The sequence below is a fragment of the Culex quinquefasciatus genome, chromosome 3, assembly GCF_015732765.1.
Source record: "Culex quinquefasciatus strain JHB chromosome 3, VPISU_Cqui_1.0_pri_paternal, whole genome shotgun sequence".
Lineage (NCBI taxonomy): Eukaryota > Metazoa > Arthropoda > Insecta > Diptera > Culicidae > Culex > Culex quinquefasciatus.
Genome location: NC_051863.1, coordinates 29,762,321 through 29,784,430, shown reverse-complemented (window position 1 = coordinate 29,784,430; position 22,110 = coordinate 29,762,321). Strand labels below are relative to the sequence as shown.

The 22,110-nt window shown below is 33.3% G+C and overlaps 1 protein-coding gene across 1 annotated transcript in view; it reads right to left on the bottom strand.

Annotated features, from left to right (window-relative positions):
• The window catches only part of LOC6048691 (putative uncharacterized protein DDB_G0268364), a 90,193-nt gene extending 68,365 nt beyond the window's left edge, over positions 1–21,828 (bottom strand). Inside the window, exon 1 of the mRNA XM_038265684.1 lies at positions 21,763–21,828. Within this exon, the coding sequence (XP_038121612.1) occupies positions 21,763–21,774 (12 nt within the window). The 5' untranslated portion in view covers positions 21,775–21,828. The remainder of the gene's footprint in view (positions 1–21,762) is intronic.
• Positions 21,829–22,110: the final 282 nt, after the last annotated feature.

The window sequence follows — 22,110 nt, the reverse complement described above, 5'->3', positions numbered from 1 at the left end:
AATCTAATCTAATCTAACACAAACGCAGCCAGTCCGATGAAAGCATGCTGGAAAGTCTTGTGATTAGATTACGCCCCAAGCACTTTTCTTGTCATTATTAATAATTGCAGTACATCCGAGAACACCCGAAAATGTATTGCAAAAATTAAAGCGGCCAGCCCTACTACGTTGTGTTTACCGCAGAGAGGATTCTGAGAACGGATCACATTTCAAAGAATCTACAGGGGAGGAAGGATGCGTGGACATACCGTACCAAACGCTCCTGTTTACAGTTTCATTTGTGTTTTGTATGATGTGTTAGGTGTAAAATATAGTGTGGTTATATAATCAAATAAATATAATAATGCAATATAATGATCATTTAATAAAATCCCTTCACCTATATATAATAACCAAGCACCCCAGCACACAAACAGCGGCACAAAAGAAATGAAAATGAGCATGCAAAAACAAGACAGCGCGTCCCCGTGGTCAGCGCACTAATGATGCCATTATTTAATTATAATAACCACTCACCCAAGCACACAAACAGCGACACAATAGAAATGAAAATGAGCATGCAAAAACAAGACAGCGCGTCCCCGTGGTCAGCGCACTAATGATGCCATTATTTAATTATAATAACCACTCACCCAAGCACACAAACAGCGACACAAAAGAAATGAAAATGAGCATGCAAAAACAAGACAGCGCGTCCCCGTGGTCAGCGCACTAATGATGCCATTATTTAATTATAATAACCACACACCCAAGCACACAAACAGCGACACAAAAGAAATGAAAATGAGCATGCAAAAACAAGACAGCGCGTCCCCGTGGTCAGCGCACTAATGATGCCATTATTTAATTATAATAACCACTCACCCAAGCACACAAACAGCGACACAAAAGAAATGAAAATGAGCATGCAAAAACAAGACAGCGCGTCCCCGTGGTCAGCGCACTAATGATGCCATTATTTAATTATAATAACCACGCACCCAAGCACACAAACAGCGACACAATAGAAATGAAAATGAGCATGCAAAAACAAGACAGCGCCCTATCGTTGTTTCGATAATTCTATCGGCGATAATCTCATCGCCAATTATGGACGATTCCTCATTTTTAAAATCGTACTAAAATCGATTAATACAACCATGTCATGTTAAATTTTCAAAGCTTTCACCAAGAATATATATTTTTTTTGAAAATATAGTAAGTTTCATAATGTAATATGTACTCAAGATTGTTCACAAAATTCATGATTTTGAATAAAGCTATCAAACTAAGCGAAATTGTGTGTGCTTTTTAAATTTATTACCACAAAATACGGTATTTTTCGAAACTACTCAAATTTTCAAAATTTGCTTTATGGGTATCAAACGAAGCGAAATTTGTTTACTTTTCACTTTATTCGAGTTTTTTTTTTTGAAAAATACAGAAATTTTCACATATTATCGTATGTGCTTCGTTTGATACCCATGTGGCATATTTTGAAATTTGAGGATTTTTGAAAAAAAAAACGGTAATTTGTGGTTTTGTTTTGTATTTTGCAAAAAAAGCTCAAATAAAGTGAAAAGAATACAAAATTTTGCTTCGTTTGAACCCATAAGGCAAAGCATGAAAATTAATGTAATTTCGAAAAATTACGGTGAACGGTGAAAATTTTAGTATTTTACAAAAAAAACTCATTAAATAAAGTGCAAAATACATTTACCATTTCGCTTCGACTAGAGCTTCCAATTTCCCGGGGTTACAAATTTCCCGGGAAACGGGAAATTTTCAGCCAATTTCCCGGGAAATCCCGGGAATTCCCGGGAAATTTTAAATTTATTGAAAATTGTTGTGATCTTGGTTTTAATTAATATTATGCAACAAAATTGTTTAGGACATCAACAATAATGGTTTAAATTAGTGTGAAGATCAATTAACAGCTTGACTGCATATAAAAAATCATTCAACTAAAAGAAAAAGAAATGAGAAAAAAAAACATGCAGAAATTATGTTTTTCATGACAAATACTGGTTTCAGCTCTTGAACAAATGGTAAAGCTTTTTAGTGTTGGTTTTACTCCAAACAACCCAATGTTTTCAAATATTTGAAGCTAGCTTTGAATATTTTTTTGCATTTTTTGAGAACAAACAATAGAAAGTAATTTTTCAATGATATTTTTTTGTATTATTATGCAACATGATTTAAATTATACAATAAATTAACATCATTCCACAAAAAGTCATCTATTTTTTCACATTTAACCCTCTAACACCTGTAGTTGCATCAGTGCTCCATAATTCTTTTATTTCTTTAGTACTAGGTATTCAACCAATTGAATCAATTCTTTTTGCACAAATTCGATTTTCATCTCATTTGATCATGGTAAACAAAAACGTAAAAAAAAAACTCAGTTTTAATTTGGAGGCAAGGAGTTAATACTGTTTTGATGAAATAACATCAATCTGTTAAAAGCTTACCTAATTGTAATAATTTAATACTCATTAAACAATATCTATTCCCAGTTGCTTCAAAAATGTATATTAACAGAAATAATTCTGATATCATAATTTCTGATAATCTGATTAATTTAATACAAACCAAACAATACATTTAATTGAACAAAATCATATTGAGTTTGTTCATTTATTATTTTTTTAGAGCATTTTCAAAAAATAGTTCCAAAAATTTAAGAAAATGTATGCTTCCGCATGAATTTTGGGAATTCCCGGGAAATTTACAAATTTCCCGGCAAACGGGAAATATTTTTTTTCGAGAAATCCCGGGAATTCCCGGGATTTTTTTCCTGGGACGGCAAATTGGACGCTCTAGCTTCGACTCATATTGAAAATTATTACAATTTTAGTAGTTTTTACATAGGGTGAATTTACAACATTCGTTAAAAATTGAAATTCTTTCGAAGAAGTCTCCATACAATTTTAAAAGCTTTTCATACAAAAATGTAACTTTTGAAGGATTTTCAAAAAATAGATGTAATGTCTTCGGCAAAACTGTATGTATTGGTTAGAACTATTAAGGAAAAAAAAGGTACAAAGAATCATTTTCTTTGTGGATACTTGAATGACGTTTTTCACACAAAAATTTTTTTTTCCATCCCGGGAATTCCCGGGACAAAATTTTCGGGATTTTTCCAAAACCGAGAATTCCTGAATCCTGGGATTTTTTATAGTTTGTTGGGGAAAGTGGGGCAAGTGTAACAAGCTAAGGAAATGCTCGTTATAACCCATTAAAAAGTTAAAAAATCTGTCGGATTTTATTATAATCATCTTATTCTAGGTCTTGACTAAGACTTTGTTAGAACAAGTTTTTAAAAAAATCCTGTTTTTAATGGAAAAAATTGATTTTAAAATTTTTGATTTTCCGTACGTTCTACTCAACTAGTGGGTCAAGACAAACAACCCGTTGGGGCAAGAGGAACAATGCATGAAAAAACATGTTAATTTGCTAACAATTGAACTGTTATAACTTAGATATATCAGATTAGAATATATTTGAAAGGTTTCTTCCATTTTTAAGATTCAATAATAATATTTTAATTAAAATTTTATCGTTTTTACGAAAAAAAATATTACTTAGATGATAAATAGTAAATTTTCATAATATCACAATATTTTGTCTGGACGATTTTTTTAACAATTGTTTATCAGTTTTTATGTACTTTCATGTATTTATTTCCCAATAAAATATGTTGTTGCAGCAATTCGTATTTTTTCCATACTAAAAATCCATATGGTGCACTTGCCCCACCTGAACAAGATTTTTTATAAGCTCTCAACAAAAATAACCAAAAGTTAAATCATACTTTGTAATAGGTGCATGTCATTGGTAGGGACACTACTGATCTAGGAAAAATAGCATTTTGGTAAAATGAGCCTTAAAACGAATCCTAAGCCTTATTTTGTACTTTCCAAATATTATAAGAAAACAAAGGTTTTGAAAAAAACTTTAATAAATCTTATGCCCCGTGGCGTTTACGTCGTTTTGGCGGTTATGTGGTAGTAGAATCAGCTAATTGCATTGCTAGCAACAATTCCTCATACTGGAAATAATCCAAATTGTAAAAATTACGGCCGTACGAGGTTGTTCCTCTTGCCCCATATGGTCGTCTTGCTCCACCTTCCCCTACTGGGAATTCCCGAAATTGAAAAAATAACAAATTTCAACAAAAAAAAAATAAAAACTCTAGATATCAACATTAATTTGGTTTCATATAGTAAAGTGTTTAAATTTTAGTAGAGGGATCCTCAAAATGCCTAGCGCAATAAATTTTTTCTGCTTTATTTTTATTTTTAAAAGACAAGGGGGTTATATTTACGAATATTTATGATTTAACATTCATTTGTTTTGCTTTACAATATTGTTTTGATCACCGGAAGTCAATTATTATTTTTTGCTTATATTGGCAATTTGCGACGAGAAATATTAAGCTAACCTAGGACAAAAAGAGGAGAGATAGAATTGAAGATCGCGACAACAGATTTTTCAAACCTTTTATCACATGGTGGATAGATCCAGACAGGGCGCTGGCAGTTATAAGGGGAAAGGAGGTGAAGAAGCTAAGGGCCATTCATTCTAAGTGTAATATTTGGTTGAACTAGCTTTTTAGGGTATTCCATTAACCGACACAGAAGAATGTCCCACATAGTTGACACACGATAATTTCTTTTCTCGTTTCGTCATGTATGGAACAACCCATTTCAACTTAATCAAGCCTAATTTGTTAAAATTTAATTCAATGAATTTTGTGGAGCTTTTTGTACGGTACAAAGAACTATTAGCAACTTAACAAGCCGTTACGAAAAATATTTAGTAATTTGGCGTCATCCATAAAGTACGTCACGCTTTTAGGGAGAGGGGGGGTGGGAGGGGTGTTGTCGCAAGTGTAACAAAGTGTTACAAGGGGGAGCTGGGAAGGGGGGCGTACGCGAAACTGTGACGTCAAACTAGAATATTTCTTTAATACTGAAAATTAATTCTTAAAAAAAAGCTCAAAAAGTTAAATGTTTGATAAACTTTACTCATAAATCAAACACGATACACGGAACAAAATCCGGTCAGCGTATTCGAAAAATCTTTGCGACGAATTCGGAAACGCCGAATGTTTGCGAAATCATCGGAAATGTTTTCAATATTGGAAACTTTGCTTTCAATATCGAAACAAAATGCTTCCAAAACCGAACGCACTTTGTTGTCGGTTCATTTTAGAGTGCAGACCGCCGCAGCCAGTTAGAGATCCTAAATAGGGAGACTGGACGAAGTGAATTTGACGTACCCAAACAGACGCGAGTTTGACGTATCCAAACGAGCATTTGCCTTTACGCCCAGCAAAACTTATCAGTGTTGCCAAGCTCAAAACATACGTTGCCAGATCGATTTAGCAAGCTTAGACCAGTCTCCTTATTTAGGGTCTCTACAGCCAGTGCGTTACGGGCTGTCAAAAAAATAAACAAACCGATTTTATTTTTCGCGAGGTGGTTTCCCGGGAAGAATCTTCATCTTCAAGATGCGGAAAAGCTGGTTGCATTTTGCAAGGTAAATTGTTAAGCACTGTTGAATTTATTAAATTAATCTAAAAACATTAATTTTCAGCTTCCCTGCTCTGCCCTGCCCCCTGCCCAGGCTTCGCCTCGAAGAAATCGCCTTCCGTTGGACAGCCGTGTGGAAATTTCTAGAGAAATTTTCGCCTCGCAGGCCTAAATCAAGAGGCCGGGCTCCGCGGCCAAATCTATCATGGAACTCAACATCGCCGACACGATGAGCGCGCTGCGATTTCGAACGGACCAGCCTGTTTAAGCGTCGGCGGAACAATCTCCGGAGGCAGGTATGAGCTTGGAAACTCGGTTCCCTCGATACCAGCAGTAGTGACGCTTTTTTTCGGTTTTAGTTCGCCAATAGTCAGCCGCGGTTCTGCCGTGGTGTCCTGGACGCTAAGATCCGCTTCTTCGATCTCGGCCGCAAGAAGACCCTGGTCGAGGACTTCCCACAACGCGTCCACCTGGCGTCCAGCTGTCCTCGGAAACGCTCGAGGCGGCCCGCATTTGCTGCAACAAATACCTGGTCAAGTTCTGCGGCAAGGACCAGCTCCACATCCGCACCGTTCCGACAGCAGGTCGTCGAGGCACTGCTTCGTGACAAGTTCAAGTTCCCCGGTCGTCAGAAGATCTTCATCTCGAAGAAGTGGGGCTTCACCAAGTACGACCGCTACCAGTACCAGGTGTACTGGGACGAGGGTCGCCTCGTCAACGACGGTTGCGGCGATCACGGCCCGCTGAAGAAGTGGGAGACGCACGATCGCGCGCAGTTGGCATTGGTACGTCTTTCGTCGTTGAGCTGAACTCTATGTGAACGTGAAGGTGTCGTCGGCGAGAGAGAAGGGAGCGGGAGGAAACTGGTCCATCAAAATAAACATGATTCCGGATTGTAATTCTTTGCAATCTGCTCTAGTTGCACCATGTGCTTCGGGGCGTAGAAATTCATCTGCGCGGCCAACACGCCTACGAGGTACTTGTAGATGGCGGCGTGATTAGCTTTGGGCATAAACATCTTGGCAAAATAAATGTGCTAGGTTGCCTATCGATCTGCAGCCGCGGAGGAAGTTGGTAGCGGGAAGAGGCACCAGATGATGAATAACAGCACAACCTACACGCAGTACATCCGTATTCGGCAGCTCCGGAGCTGGCAAAAATCATCTGGAAGGAAGATGTGACCATCGCGGGAGGCAAACTGTTGAACCGGTCTCGGTTGAACAGCCGGAAGTGGTCGCGACACGCAGGAGAGCATTCAAAGTAATCAAGAATTTGATTGAGCAGTACCAAAACATAACCAAGACGCTGTACGGTGAGTTGCTGTATTACTTGCTTTCATGTGAATCCTCAATTTTTTCTCTAAACTAGACCAGACTAAACTAAATCTTAATAAAAAAAAATAATTGTTATTAAATGCATAGAGGTATTTTTTTAGTAAAATAATTTAGCAAACTTACCCAAAACGTGGTGTTAAATGAGATTTTATGACAAACAACTTTGTCAAACTTGGCAAAATTTTTAGAATTTTTCAGATTTTTTAAAAATTCAGATTTTTTTATATTTTAGAATTTTAGAATTTTTAGAATTTTGGAATTTTTGGAATTTTAGAATTTTAGAATTTTTAAAATTTTTAGAATTTTAGAATTTTGGAATTTTAGAATTTTTTGATTTTTTTGAATTTTTAGAATTTTTAGAATTTTTAGAATTTTTAGAGTTTTTAGAGTTTTTAGAATTTTTAGAATTTTTAGAATTTTTAGAATTTTTAGAATTTTTAGAAATTTTTAGAATTTTTAGAATTTTTAAACTTTTAAGAATTTTTAGAATTTTTAGAATTTTTAGAATTTTTAGAATTTTTAGAATTTTTAAACTTTTAAGAATTTTAGAATTTTAGAATTTTTGAATTTTGGAATTTTGGAATTTTGGAATTTTGGAATTTTGGAATTTTGGAATTTTTGAATTTTTGAATTTTTGAATTTTTGAATTTTTGAATTTTTGAATTTTAGAATTTTAGAATTTTAGAATTTTAGAGTTTTTAGAGTTTTTAGAATTTTTAGAATTTTTAGAATTTTTAGAATTTTTAGAATTTTTAGAATTTTTAGAATTTTTAGAAATTTTTAGAATTTTTAGAATTTTTAAACTTTTAAGAATTTTTAGAATTTTTAGAATTTTTAGAATTTTTAGAATTTTTAGAATTTTTAAACTTTTAAGAATTTTTAGAATTTTTAGAATTTTTTGAATTTTTGAATTTTTGGAATTTTTGGAATTTTTGAATTTTGGAATTTTTGAATTTTTGAATTTTTGAATTTTTGAATTTTTGAATTTTAGAATTTTAGAATTTTTAGAATTTTTAGAAATTTTTAGAATTTTAGAATTTTTAGAATTTTTGGAATTTTTAGAATTTTTAGAATTTTTAGAATTTTTAAACTTTTAAGAATTTTTAGAAATTTTAGAATTTTTAGAATTTTTAGAATTTTTTGATTTTTTTGATTTTTTTTGAATTTCTAGAATTTGTAGAGTTTTTAGAATTTTTAGAATTTTTAAAATTTTTAGAATTTTTAAATTTTAGAATTTTTAGAATTTTAGAATTTTAGAATTTTTAGAATTTTTAAATTTTAGAATTTTTAGAATTTTTAGAATTATTAGAATTTTTAGAATTTTTAGAATTTTTAGGTTTTTTTTAGAATTTTTAGAATTTTTAGAATTTTTAAAAATTTTAGAATTTTTAGAATTTTTAGAAATATTAGAATTTTTAGAATTTTTAGAATTTTTAGAATTTTTTTAATTTTTTGAATTTTTTGAATTTTTTGAATTTTTTGAATTTTTTGAATTTTTTGAATTTTTTGAATTTTTAGAATTTTTAGAATTTTTAGAATTTTTAGAATTTTTAGAATTTTTGAATTTTTGAATTTTTGAATTTTTGAATTTTTGAATTTTTGAATTTTTGAATTTTTGAATTTTTGAATTTTAGAATTTTTAGAATTTTTAGAATTTTTAGAATTTTTAGAATTTTAGAATTTTAGAATTTTAGAATTTTAGAATTTTTAGAATTTTTAGAATTTTAGAATTTTTAGAATTTTTAGAATTTTTAGAATTTTTAGAATTTTTAGAATTTTTAGAATTTTTAGAATTTTTAGAATTTTTAGAATTTTTAGAATTTTTAGAATTTTTAGAATTTTTAGAATTTTTAGAATTTTTAGAATTTTTAGAATTTTTAGAATTTTTAGAATTTTTAGAATTTTTAGAATTTTTAGAATTTTAGAATTTTTAGAATTTTTAGAATTTTTAGAATTTTTAGAATTTTAGAATTTCTTGAAATTTTAGAATTTTAAATTTTAGAATTTTTAGAATTTTTAGAATTTTTAGAATTTTTAGAATTTTTTGAATTTTTAAAATTTTTAGATTTTTAGAATTTTTAGAATTTTTAGAATTTTTAGAATTTTTATTATTTTTAGAATTTTTGAATTTTAAAATTTTTGAATTTTTAATTTTTTTAATTTTTTAATTTTTTAATTTTTTAATTTTTTAATTTTTTAATTTTTTAATTTTTTAATTTTTTAATTTTTTAATTTTTGAAGTTTGTATTTTTATTTATTTGATTTGATTTGATGATTAATACTAAATTTTGTGTTTTCTTTCAAACACCTCGACAGACCAAACTGCTAGCGGAGATTCTGTCATGCCAGCACGGCGTCCAAACTGGAGCTCGTTCCAGGCGGACGGGCTCCTAGCGGGGAGGTCGCTTCGCTCAAGTCGATCCTCCAGGTGAAAATCGGAAATGGAATCACGATCATGGCACATTGCTAGGGCACCTTCGTTGCTCTTGTGTGGAATCACTCGGGATCCGGCATGAACCTGAGTCCACACCAGGACCTTTCTCGAAGGCGCGTAGAGGAAAAGAGCCAAAATCTCCAGGACGAGGAGAACTTCCGGCGTGCCAGCTCGGAACTGAGTCTAAAATAGGACGCGGAAATCAACTAGATCGCCGGCCCAAGCACGCTGGAATGATATCAGCATCACCTCTATCCAAGTGGCCCCGCCGCCGACGTCACTCGCCCACTCTGTTGCACAAAACGCCAAACGCTGACATCAACCGTGCATCAACGAGTGCACTGTGGAAACGCCTCCTCCTCCTTCTAAAGCAACTTGTCAACGGCGACGACGGCGCCCAGCTGTACCCAGCTGCACCACGGACATCGAGGCCAGTTCGAACAAATCGCTTCGTTCGAATCGTCACCACTTTTGATTCTGTTTTTATATGAACAAATAAATAAAATTTAAAAGAACTCTTCTTCTTCTTATTTCTATCGAAATTTCGAGCAGCAACGGTCAATTCAAAAAGGTAAATATTGAAGTGGCTGCGTTCTGCATGCTTTTGGCGGGGTATGCGTTACTGCGTTACGTTTGCGATATCGGAAATAATCGTTTGCGATATTGGAAGCAATGTTTCCTGCTGACGGGTGGAAACCGAGATTTGCGATTTTTAGAGCAAATCGAAAGCAAAGTTTCCGATTCCGCAAACCGGATTTTGTTCCGTGTACAAGGCTTGAAGAAACAGTGTTTTTGATGAAAGATTTAATATGCTTAAAAAAACTGTGATGGTGATTTCTGTTACTACAACATTGAAGAAAATAATAAAATTCAAACGTAACCTGTAAAAACTTAAAACTTCCTTAATTGATTTCCGAATTTTTAAATAATCTTTTTTTATGAATCATGCTAAAATTGTACAAAAAAACAAGGTAATGGGGGGGGGGGCGACAAAACAAGACGTACTTTTCGAGGGGGGTCAGAGCCAGCATGTCAAAGTGTGACATTGGGGAGAGGGGGGGGTTAATTTTGGCCGATTTTAGCGTGACATACTTTATGGATGACGCCTTTTGTCTTTCCCATCACAAAAAAAAATGAAAAAAAAAAATCAGGAGACAGCTAAATTATTTTGCAAAACAGTTTTCGTCTCTCGTTAATGCGGTTTGTTAAAATTTATTATAACTAACATTTTTATAGATTATATGTTCAGATTTTAAGCATGACATACAATTCAACATTTATTCAACGCATTAGTGGTTTTTCAAATTAAAACAATTTTCAGTTAAAAAAAAAAAGAAAAACATATTCTTCTATTGATTTTTTATTATTTTTTTTTAAATTTTGTTGAAACCTTCCACAAACAAATAATAAATCAAACCTAACAATTGAGAGTTTAAATTTTCGTGATAAACCTTTGAAAAAAATGTTTTAAATTGACTTTATTTCTGAAAAGCAATCACAATCTTGCAGAATAAAATACACCAAATTAATTAGGATTTTTTTCTTGAGACACACGTATACACGTACAAAACATTTTTTCTATAGCAAGCAATCAAATGTACATGGAAACTCGGTCATGGCTCGGTTTTTAAGGAAAACCGTCACGAAATTTATGCTTAATACAAATGCATTTATGCATATATGCTCTAATGGCTGTTTAACAAAAAAATAAATCTTTTGTTAACGTCAATACTTAAGGAATTCTTTTCTAGTTCAAAACAACAGTTCAACAAGTAGAGCTTATGCCAGACGGAATGTATAGAAACTGTTGGCTAATCCGCCAACAAGCTATGTTTTTATTTCTGTAGAAATCTCTCGTAAGTTGTATTAATTCCAGGATTTTTCCAGGATTTCCAGCTTCTGGTAAGTGCCCATTTGAATGGCTTATCTGATGAGCTTGAAGTTCCGGAAGAATTTTCCTTTTTTCAAGCCAACACCTTTTTTGAAGGGATTTCTGGACAAGTTTATGCTTTTAACTCAGCTCCTAGATTTTTGCCCAGGTTCCATTAAAACGAAAAATGTGTTCCCCCTGTGTTCTGTGTCAATTAAGATCGAAGAACCAACAAGCTCTGTTTACAAAATGAAGAAACACACATCTGAGCAAAGTTCCTATATAAAACGGAGTGTACGGGCAGTAATCAGACCGAGTGCAGTTCCATGCATTTGCCAATAAATCTTCGTTTGAAGCTTTTACGGGCTACCAACGGGGGACGGATTAAAATGGAAAATGGATTCAAATTCCGACGGTAAACAGGTGCCTTGCTTCGGGGTGGTACATGATGATGGTTCTGTGTGTCCCCTTCCCCTGTGCAAGTATGTAGCAAATGAGGTACTGGCTTGTTCTGAGGAAGAAATATTCTTCGATGATGGAAGAATCCACTTTAAAACACAAAATTAGTATATTTAAATAACTGAAGCAAAATCGTATTCAAAAATGTCAAACGAACATTTTTTAATGAAGAATCCATTCCACGTCAAATCTTTTGTAATTGGTCGTCATTTTCCGTGGATTAAGTCGCATATTTTCCATTGAAAATCGAACCTCACAAAACTGAGACACACACACACAACCCCTCCACCCCAATCGAACGGTTATCGAGCATGGGGAAAATGTTTGTTTTTGCTAGATGTCTCGGAGATTGTGTCATGTTTGCATGGAAAATGTTTTTCCTTTGGCAAGGAATGCACTATGGGGTTTCAGGCGGCCATAAATCGAAAAACCGACATACTCTAATTATTTTTTTGGTATTTTTTTTCGAAAATAAACATTCTTACTAAGAAAAATCCGGAGTTTGAAAGTTGAAGGTTCAAAATTCACTGAATTGCAGACCTTCAAAGGCGAAAATGGTAAGAAAAAACATGTTTTTTGACAAAAAAATAATTATTTTTCATAGTTGTACTGTGTAGCTGTTTATGTATTTTTTCCTGCATCATTATATATATTCAGAAAGGTAATTGATTCAACTATTCAATAACATTTCACAAAACACACTTTTACAGGCTAAAAAAAATAATAAAAATCAAAAAAGATGGATTTTTATTCAAAATTTAGTTTTTTTTTTAACTTTGTTAATGGAGAACTTTTTTTGTGTGCATTTGTGCGATCTGAAAATTTTGCAGCTTAAAATTTGAACCATGTCCTAACTTGTCTCCAAATTTCAAAGTGCACTTATGTGCACTTTTTGAGTTATGCCATTTTGAACATTTTGATTCATGCAAGAAAATTAATGATTTCGCGTATACGCTTGGTTAAAATCACATTATTTACCTGCGGTGGCAGAAATGACGTACCTGCTATGTATGTTTTGAAATTGATTTGATATTCATGACTTTGTTGGTACTTAGGTACGTTTAATAAAATTAGAAATTCCTATTCTAAGTATTTTACAGAAACGATTCGTCGAATATTCGTATCAGTTCGCTGTTGTGTTCTTTTGAAAGTATGGATAATAATACCGTAGTGTCCCTGTACGATATAACGAAGCACTATTCTGAAAACGTGAGAACTGCTTTCGAGTATATTTGTTAGAATTACAACATTGCAGAACCATCACATGATCAACTCGGGGAAAAACCACAGAGGAAAAACTACGCACGTTGTTTTGTAGCTTCAAAACGAGGTATACAAAAGCCCATAGAAGAAGTTCATATTTTAAGTAATCTAACGACAATCGGTTACATAGTGATTTTGATTTAGAAGAATTTATCGTGGAAAACGTAAATTTTGCAACCAAAAACGTGGACGAGAATCCATACAATGTTCCATAAAATAAACCGTCTAAAATTCTAAAACACCGCAAAAATTAAATTTTAGTTGGAGGGGAGGGGGTCTTCAAAGAGAGGTGGATTTTAACTCAAGAAAAAGGGGAGGGAGATGGAACGTAAATCAGAAACTTTAACATAGCATAAACCGCCATTCCGTGCATCAAATAGACAGAGCAAGAATATTAAAACTCACCACTTTAATGCATGTGGCCTCAAATATATGAAAAAATCAAAAATTAAACTTTTTTTTTGGAAAAATATCAAAATTCATTTTTTTTTCATTATACTAAGTACAAACAACACAAAGAAGTCACAAAAAAACAAAAAAATATTTTTGGCCGCTCGCTTATATGGAAATACCCCATAGTGGAATGGGGTCTCGAAAACGTCTGCTTCTGGTGCCAATATGAATGTAATGGACTTTGCTGTTTGGCTAACTGGTCATGCGAAGGCACTTAATTCAGTCGGAAAAGAAGGACTGCTCTCAGTGACGAGTTTACTTTAAGGTAAGGTAACAATGCTTTAAAAGGTTAATGTTTCATTCATGAAAGTATTTTTGATTGCAAGATGTGCATCATCGATATTGGTTGGTTTCGAATCAGGATAATACCACATGCCGTCATCTGGGGTGAAGTGGGACAGCTGTTTTAGCCTTGTTAATGCACAATATTAAGAAAGGAAGGAATTCTGACTGGTTTTGGATAGAGCTGACACAGAACATAAAAAAAATGCATAAAATTTGAAATTTCAAGCTTAGTGCATAAAAAACTTTTTTTCAGAAAATGTCGTTTTATGTTTTTATTAAATATCTTCAGAATTCTATATGCCTACTGCAAACGTTGTTCAAAAACTTTCGATAATGAAGAAACTATTTTGCGTAAAGTTCAGATAAATGTATTTTTTTTATCATGTATGAAAACAAACACAAATTGTAATCTAATTAATTTTTGTTTGTGATGGAAAAAAACTTTAAAAAATGGCTTCAATAACATAAAATACCTTGAAAAATAAAACTTTAGTAATTATGTTACAGATTTATTGAATTTAATAAAATTGAAAGCTTATAACCTTCCTCACTGCGATAAGGTTGGAAAATCTTTTAAAAATGAACTTCTTTTGAATAAAAAAAAATCATAGTAAATATCTGAGCATTGGAATCAGGGTGAGAAAAAATTTCGAAAAGTTCTCAAACGATTTTTTTTCACATTTGTTCTATTCGGCTTTGTATATCATAGCTTGATACTAGAAATATTAAGTTCAATTCAGTTGATAACATTTTGTTTCAAATTTCCCGTTGTATGTTGTCCCGAGCAGACGGAAATAACTTGGGAATAATTTTTTTGATATTTAAAAATACTAGGCCAATAACATTTTATGTTATTTATAACAAGATTTGCTATTCGTCGTTATGATTTTTTGTTATTGGATTGTTATTGTAATAACAGACTAATAACATTTAAAGTTATTCTTCGAACAAATCTTTGTTATTATTTTTTGTTATTTTAACAACTAATCCGATCATCCCAATAACAGTTGGCGGTATTCTTCCATAACAAAAAATGTTATTCCAAAGTTGTTTTGGCTTTCAACCAACATCGTAATTGCTGTATCTCGAAGCCGTTGCATCGTATCAAAAAAAAAGTTTTCAGAGACAAACTTGTAGGAAATTTAACGGGCTTTCCGAAAAAAATACACTGAAAGATTTTATGAGATTTTTGATTTTCAATTTTAATGTTAAATTTAACGGTGAACCCACGAATTTTTTCCTTCAAATTTTTTTGAAAATTGTCCAAGATGTCAAAATTGACAAAAACCGAATACGGGAATCGATTTTCCAGACAATTTTACATAAAAGTCTCCATGTTGATCACTGTCCAAAGTCCAATCCTTGTGAAGTTACAGCGGTTTTCAAAATAAAAATGCTGAAAAATAGGATTTTTTTATAATTTTTGACATTTTCTTATTGACCGACTTGATTTTTCAGTCTCGAAAATATTTTTAACCGGAAAGCTCGCCCCAAATTGCCCATAAGATTGTCTTTGACCACATTTCAATTGGAAATATGGACTTACAGATATAAGATAATAACTTGCTAATAACTTTGCTCATATCTGAAAAAAGAATATTTTTTTCAATGTAGTTAAGTGGAGGTAGTAACCTGGATAGTCAATTATGTAGCTTAAATCATCAAAAAACGAGTTATTTTTTCAACATTTTTATTTTTATCAATATTTTTTAAACATTTTAAAAGCCGCAGTAACTTCACAAGTATTGGACTAAAGACAATATTCCATATGGTGACTTTTATTTAAAAGTGTCTGGAAAATCGATTCCCGTTTTCGTTTTTTGACAATTTTGACGAAAAAAAAGGTTTCAATAAATGATTTTTTTCAAGAGAGTTGCTCCATCCTGCATTCTTCGTGAGTCTTTTTGTAACATCTAAGGCTACTTTCACAAAAAAATTAAACGAAAAAAATCTCGGGCTCACCTCTAAAATTCACTTTTAAATTTCAAAATCATAAAAATACGTGTTTTATTCTTTCAGTGTATATTTTTCTGAAAGCCCTTGAAATTTCCTACAAGCTTGTCTCTGACCACTTTTTGACACGATGCAACGGTTTCGATGTACAGCAATATTTAAATTACAATTGCAACAATTTTCAAAACGAGAGCAACTGGCTACATATTAACAAAAATGGATAACATGTCTACGAGGGTTGATTAAAAGTGATTCCATATTTTACATGGAACTGCTCAAAGATATTTTTTTTTTGAAATAATGAATGCTTGCAAAAAAAAATAAAAAAATGGTAATAGTAGTTTATGCAACAAGTTGCAAAAAAAGGATTTTTTCAGCACGAGTCGTACATTTATCCAACGAGGTTCACCGAGTTGGATAAATACGAAGAGTGCTGAAAAAATCAAGTTTTGCAACGAGTTCCATACAACATTTTTTGCAATTCCAAAAAACACCCACTGAGTGAAATTTTATGTCAAATTTTCATGTATTTTGTCAATAAATCGTTTAAATCAAAAAATGTTGAAAAGTGTTACTTTTCAAAACTAGTGCTGAAAAATTCAACTATTCAGCACCCATTTGAGTGGGTCTCGTGGCGCAGGGATAGCGGCTTCGGCTGCCGATCCCGATGATGCTATGAGACGCGGGTTCGATTCCCGCCTTATCCACTGAGCTTCTATCGGATGGTGAAGTAAAACGTCGGTCCCGGTTTCTCCTGTCTCGTCAGAGGCGCTGGAGCAGAAATCCCACGTTAGAGGAAGGCCATGCCCCGGGGGGCGTAGTGCCAATAGTTTCGTTTTTTGAGTGCTGAAAAGTAGAACTTTTCAGCATTTATTTTGAAAAGTGTTGCTATTCGATTCTGTTATTTTTGGTACAGAAAAGTAGGCTATTTCGTCGTTCAAGAATGACAGGAAAAGTGAGTGGTTTCACGACGGAATTGCAAAAACTAAATTTCAAAACTTATTTTAAAATGCAAATACGTATTTGCAATCAAAAATGAATTCAACATTTGTTTGATGTAGTGCACCGATTTCAAATTAGGTTTGGTAAAATTTGCTAATAAAAAATCATGAAAAATATGTTGAAAAAGCTAAAAACATGAATGGGGTAACTTTCAATGCTAAAAAATGATAGTTTTGTAAAGTTCACTGCTCATTGAGAATTATGAAAATAAAGCCCAACAATTAAGAATGTCAAAAGAATGTGTTTAGGCCCTTTAAAAAAATTACTCTTACAGGGGGACAACACAGAGATTAGCAATTTCCCGGGAATCGAGAATTGAATCATCCTACAGTGGGCAAAAACGGGTGAAAAAATGGATCTTTTGATGCCGTCAGTTCCTGCCTGTCAAAAGTATCATTTTTAATGCAAAAAATTACGAGAAATCGATAAGTGGTACTCTCATTAGCGGCAAATGACGAGAAGTGGTCCATTTTACCCCATTTTGCCTTTTTTAAGGTGTTTTTCTCGAATATCTTCAACTGCCGTAGTTTGCCGCACTTCTAAAGTATCTTATTTTATGTAAAAAATCACGAGAAATCGATTGGTGACACTCTCAATAGCGGCAAATGACGGCAAGGGCCCATTTTGCCCCATTTACCTCTCATTTATGTGTTTTTCATTAATATCTTGAATTACTGTAGTTTCCTGCAGTTTTAAAGTATGTTATTTTATGTAGAAAATCGCGAGGAATCGATTTGTGACATTTTCATTGGCGGCAAATGACAGCATGGGCCAATTTTGCCCCAGTTATCCCCTTGTATGTGTTTATCGCCAATATCTTTAATTGCCGTTGTTTTGACACTTTGAAGTATACTATTTTATGTAAATAATCACGGGAAATCGATTGGTGACACTCTCATTGGTGGCAAATGACGGCAAGGGCCCATTTTTCCCCATTTAACCCCTTTTAATTTGTTTTTAGTAAATATCTTGAAATTACATTATTTCTTACAGTTTCAACGTATATTATGTTATGTAGAAAATCACAAGGAATCGATTGGTGATGTTCTCATAAGCGGCAAACGACGGCAAAGGCTCGTTTTGCCCCAGTTACCCCATTTTATGTATTTTCTATAATATCTTGAATTGCCGTGGTTTTGCAAACTTTAAATGAATGTTTTTTATGCACGAGGAATCGATTGAGAACACTCTAATTAGCGGCAAATGGCGACAAGGGCCTATTTTGCCCATTTCATGTGTTAAAATATATTAAACGTGTCGTGATTTCCAATACAGTTTACAAGAATGTTACTGTAGATTGCACAGTACGTTCAAGATATTCACGAAAAACATCTCAAGAGAGAGTAAATGGGGTAAAATGGGCCCTTGTCGCCATTTGCCGCAATGTAGAGTGTTCTAAATCGACTCCTCGTGATTTTCTGCATAAAATAACATTTATTTAAAGTTTGCAAAACCACGACAATTCAAGATATTAAAGAAAACACATAAAATGGGCAAATGGGGCAAAACGAGCCTTTGCCGTCGTTGGCCGCTAATGAGAATACCACCAATCGATTCCTCGTGATTTTCTACATAAAATAATATACGTTGAAACTGTAAGGAATAATGATATTCCAAGGTATTTTCGAAAAACACATTAGAAAGGGGTTAAATGGGGCAAAATGGGCCCTTGCCGTCATTTGCCACCAATCGATTTTTCGTGATTTTTTACATAAAATAGTATACTTTCAAAGTGTAAAAACAACGGCAATTAAAGATATTGGCGATAAACACATACAATGGGGTAACTGGGGCAAAATGGGCCCATGCTGTCATTTGCCGCCAATGAAAATGTCACAAGTCGATTCCTCGCGATTTTCTACATAAAATAACATACTTTAAAATTGCAGGAAACTACAGTAATTCAAGATATTCATAAAAAAAACACATAAATAAGGGCTTAATCGGGCAAAATGGGCCCTTACCGTCATTTGCCGCTATTGAGAGTATCACCAATCGATTTCTCGTGATTTTTACATAAAATAAGATACTTTAGAAGTGTTGCAAACTACGGCAGTTGAAGATATTCGAGAAAAACACCCAAAAAAGGCAAAATGGGGTAAAATGGACCACTTCCCGTCATTTGCCGCTAATGAGAGTACCACCAATCGATTCCTCGTAATTTTTTATATTAAATATGATACTTTTGACAGGCAGGAACTGACGGCATCAAAAGATCCATTTTTTCACCCGTTTTTGCCCACTGTGCATCCCTTTTTTTCGAGAATTTGGGGTTTTCTTTGTACTTGATGTAAACATTTTTGGCAAATTTTGATTTCGAAAGCCTGTTGGGACTCAAATTGTAGTGTGGGGAAAACTATAATTTGCGATTCATAATTTTCACTGATTGTTTTTATTTTTAATGAATTTGTAGTTTCGTAGCTGATCAAAGTACACCCAACTTGCAGTCGCATGATTGTGATGCATGGCGGCATGAAATTATATCAGAATCTGCATGAAATCTGTCCTCATGCATTTTTTGCTATATAGGAGTATGACATTTTTGCCCGTTACCGACAATTATCGACATTACAGACGGCTTTTTGGTTGTATTTCACAAAAAAAAAACACTTATCAGAACTAGGATTGAACCACCAACTTCTTGGTTATTTATCCGACACGCTTCCACCGCGCCATGGACGCTTCATGATTTGTGGGAGAAAGAGCACCAACATATTCTTCTCTTTAAAAAGTTGCTCGGGGACGCGCCAGCATTATATGTTTTGGTGAGAACTGCAGATTGCTGACATGTTTACACGCGGGCAAAAATGATCTACGGGCTTGCTGCAAAAAATGTTATAAAATGTGACATTTTCTGCAGCAAATCCAATGTTGCAGATTTTGAGATATATTTTTCCTTTGGGTGTAGATATCAATTTAATGTAAGTTTTTATCCATAAGTTAAAATCAAATCCTAAAAAAGATGCCAGAGTTTAAATAAATAATAATTTCATATGTCCAAAATCAAATGACCTTTCAAATAAAAATAACTTTGAAGAAAAGAAGTTTACTCACTGTAACTTTTATTTTTTCTAGTTTTTTCTATGTAATGCTTTGTGGTCGAGATACCAATTAATCATGAAGTCGAAGTTGGAGTCAGCTAAATTGTATGAGCTGGAGTCGGAGTCGTAAATTTCTGATAGGCCCAGAGTCGGAGCTGGAGTCGGAGATGTCAAAAAATTTAATATAATTTACGAAAGTATTTATTGTTCTATATTTGTAATAATTCAGGTTACATCCCATTTTTTATATTTTGAATTTATTTATTGAATTGCGTGCACTGCGTTGACATTTTTTTGTTTTATTTATTTTTTGGTTCAAGATATTTATCAGATACCGTGATGTTTTCGAAGCATTTTTATTGTGATTGCAAAAGCTCACTATCCCTGTAATTATTAAGTCAAATGTAATTACAAAAGCCGATTCGGTCCTAACCAGGTCCCAGCACCGAAAAGGACCTAATAAAAATAATTTTATGTAAAAGCTCACTATCAGTTATTTAAAAAAAATAATTATGTTTTTAAAACATTATCAACTATTATATCATTCTTCTACTTGGACCGCAACATGCTAATGCATGTATGTAAATAAAAACAAATCAAAGTGTTGCTAAAAACATTTCAAGCTGACAAAAATAAGTTGCAACTTATTTTGAAATACAGTTATATCGGCGCTCGAGGCATAAGCATATACAACTTTGCATATACGAGTCATTGAATTTATTAGATATATCGATTACCCCATTTTTTACAATTTCTCTACCAAACTCTTAAAGATCGATTTTTTTTAATTGCTTCAAATCGGGGTGGTTTGATTAATATAATTTAATTTATTTTTCAAATATTAGAATTTTCTCATGATTTGTATGTTTAAAGTGTTTACTGAGCTGGATCACACAATGTCCATGTACGTCTTCTCAAATAAATTCACAAAAGATTAAACAAATTGTAACTTTGATTTTTTTTTATTTCAAAACCAGGGTATCTTTGATAGTTATTGCAAAACAATTTCTCATTACTGAATTCAGTTAAATTTACTGAAATCTGCACTACTGAAATGTTCAGTAAATGAAAACTTGCTAAAAAAAAACAATTGAAAATTAGTTTAGCTATCTTATTAACTAAAAAAAATGAATGTAAATTTAAAGTAGTTAAATAAAATGTTTTAATTTTTCAAACAATAAAACTCAAATTAACTCAAAAAATTGTTATGCTAGAAATGCGTTTTCTTTTGTATTTGAGATACAGATTAGGTGTCGGAGTCGGAGTCGGAGCCGGAGTCAACAATTTGTGGAAAGCCGGAGCCGGGTCTGAGTCGGAGTCGGCTTAACTCAGACAGCCAGAGTCGGAGTCGGAGTCGGAGTCGCTTGAGATATGACCTGACTCCGCAGCCCTGCTTTAAATGTCAAAGTCTAGTTCTTCGACCCCATTTTAGTCAAAATTTATATTAAAAAATACATTTTTTCAGAAGGGTCTTTTTTCATTTAGAACAAAATTTCCTATTTTAAAATTTCGTTTTTTTTCTTACTTTGCAGGGCTATTTTTTAGAATGTCATAATGTTCAACAAAGAAGACAATTGCAAAAAAAAATTATGTAAACATAAGGAGTTTACGAATTATCGCGATTTACGAAAAAAAAAAACTTTTTTATCATTTTTGATATTCACACACTTCAGTTTTCCAGTGATTTCTATAATTCTATTAAAATGTCAACAAAACATTTCTCGCCAAAAACTGTCTTACGATTACTGCTGCTGCAGTATACGTCCTTACTCACTCTCAGCCAATCAAGACCCCACTCATTATACCAACACACTTGAGTTGTTGACACAAGTTAATTGAGACACTTCAATCCTTTGGCTTTTCCACACAAAATCCGTCCCCGTCAGCACACAATTTAGAGCAAAATTTCCCGGTCCGTATGCTACGAAGGTGACAACTTTGCACGAATGTTCGCTGGGAACGCTTCCCCGCAAATGACTCCTTCTGCAAAGCTAAGGAGCAACTTTTCTCCAGCGAGTTCCAATTCCAATCACGACTTCATTTTCCTCCTCATGTGGGAGTGATTTCCGACACTGATTTCCATCCGATTGGGGATGATTTGATTTTCAAAACCCCGATTCTCACTAACGCTGCTGCTGCTGACACATACCAAAAGCTTCATTTTGATGCTACGATTTTCCGCCACTGGTCACTGGTTGGATGTTCCGAATTTTCCAAATATTTGATTTTCCACCCCCCAAATCAGCACTATTGAGCCAATTTCACGCACCCACTCGAAATCGCAGCGCACCACCGGAAGTTCAATTTTCCACGTATTTTTTTAGGAATAAGAAGGAATTTTCCCGCTCGCGCGCTTTTCCTCGTGCACACGTGTGTACACGTGCAACAAACTTTTTCGCTTCGCTCCGACGACGGCCGCGACTTGGACTTGCTCGAGACTAAAATTGAATTTCACCAAGCGTTGGAGTTTTATATATATTTTAATAACAATTTTGCA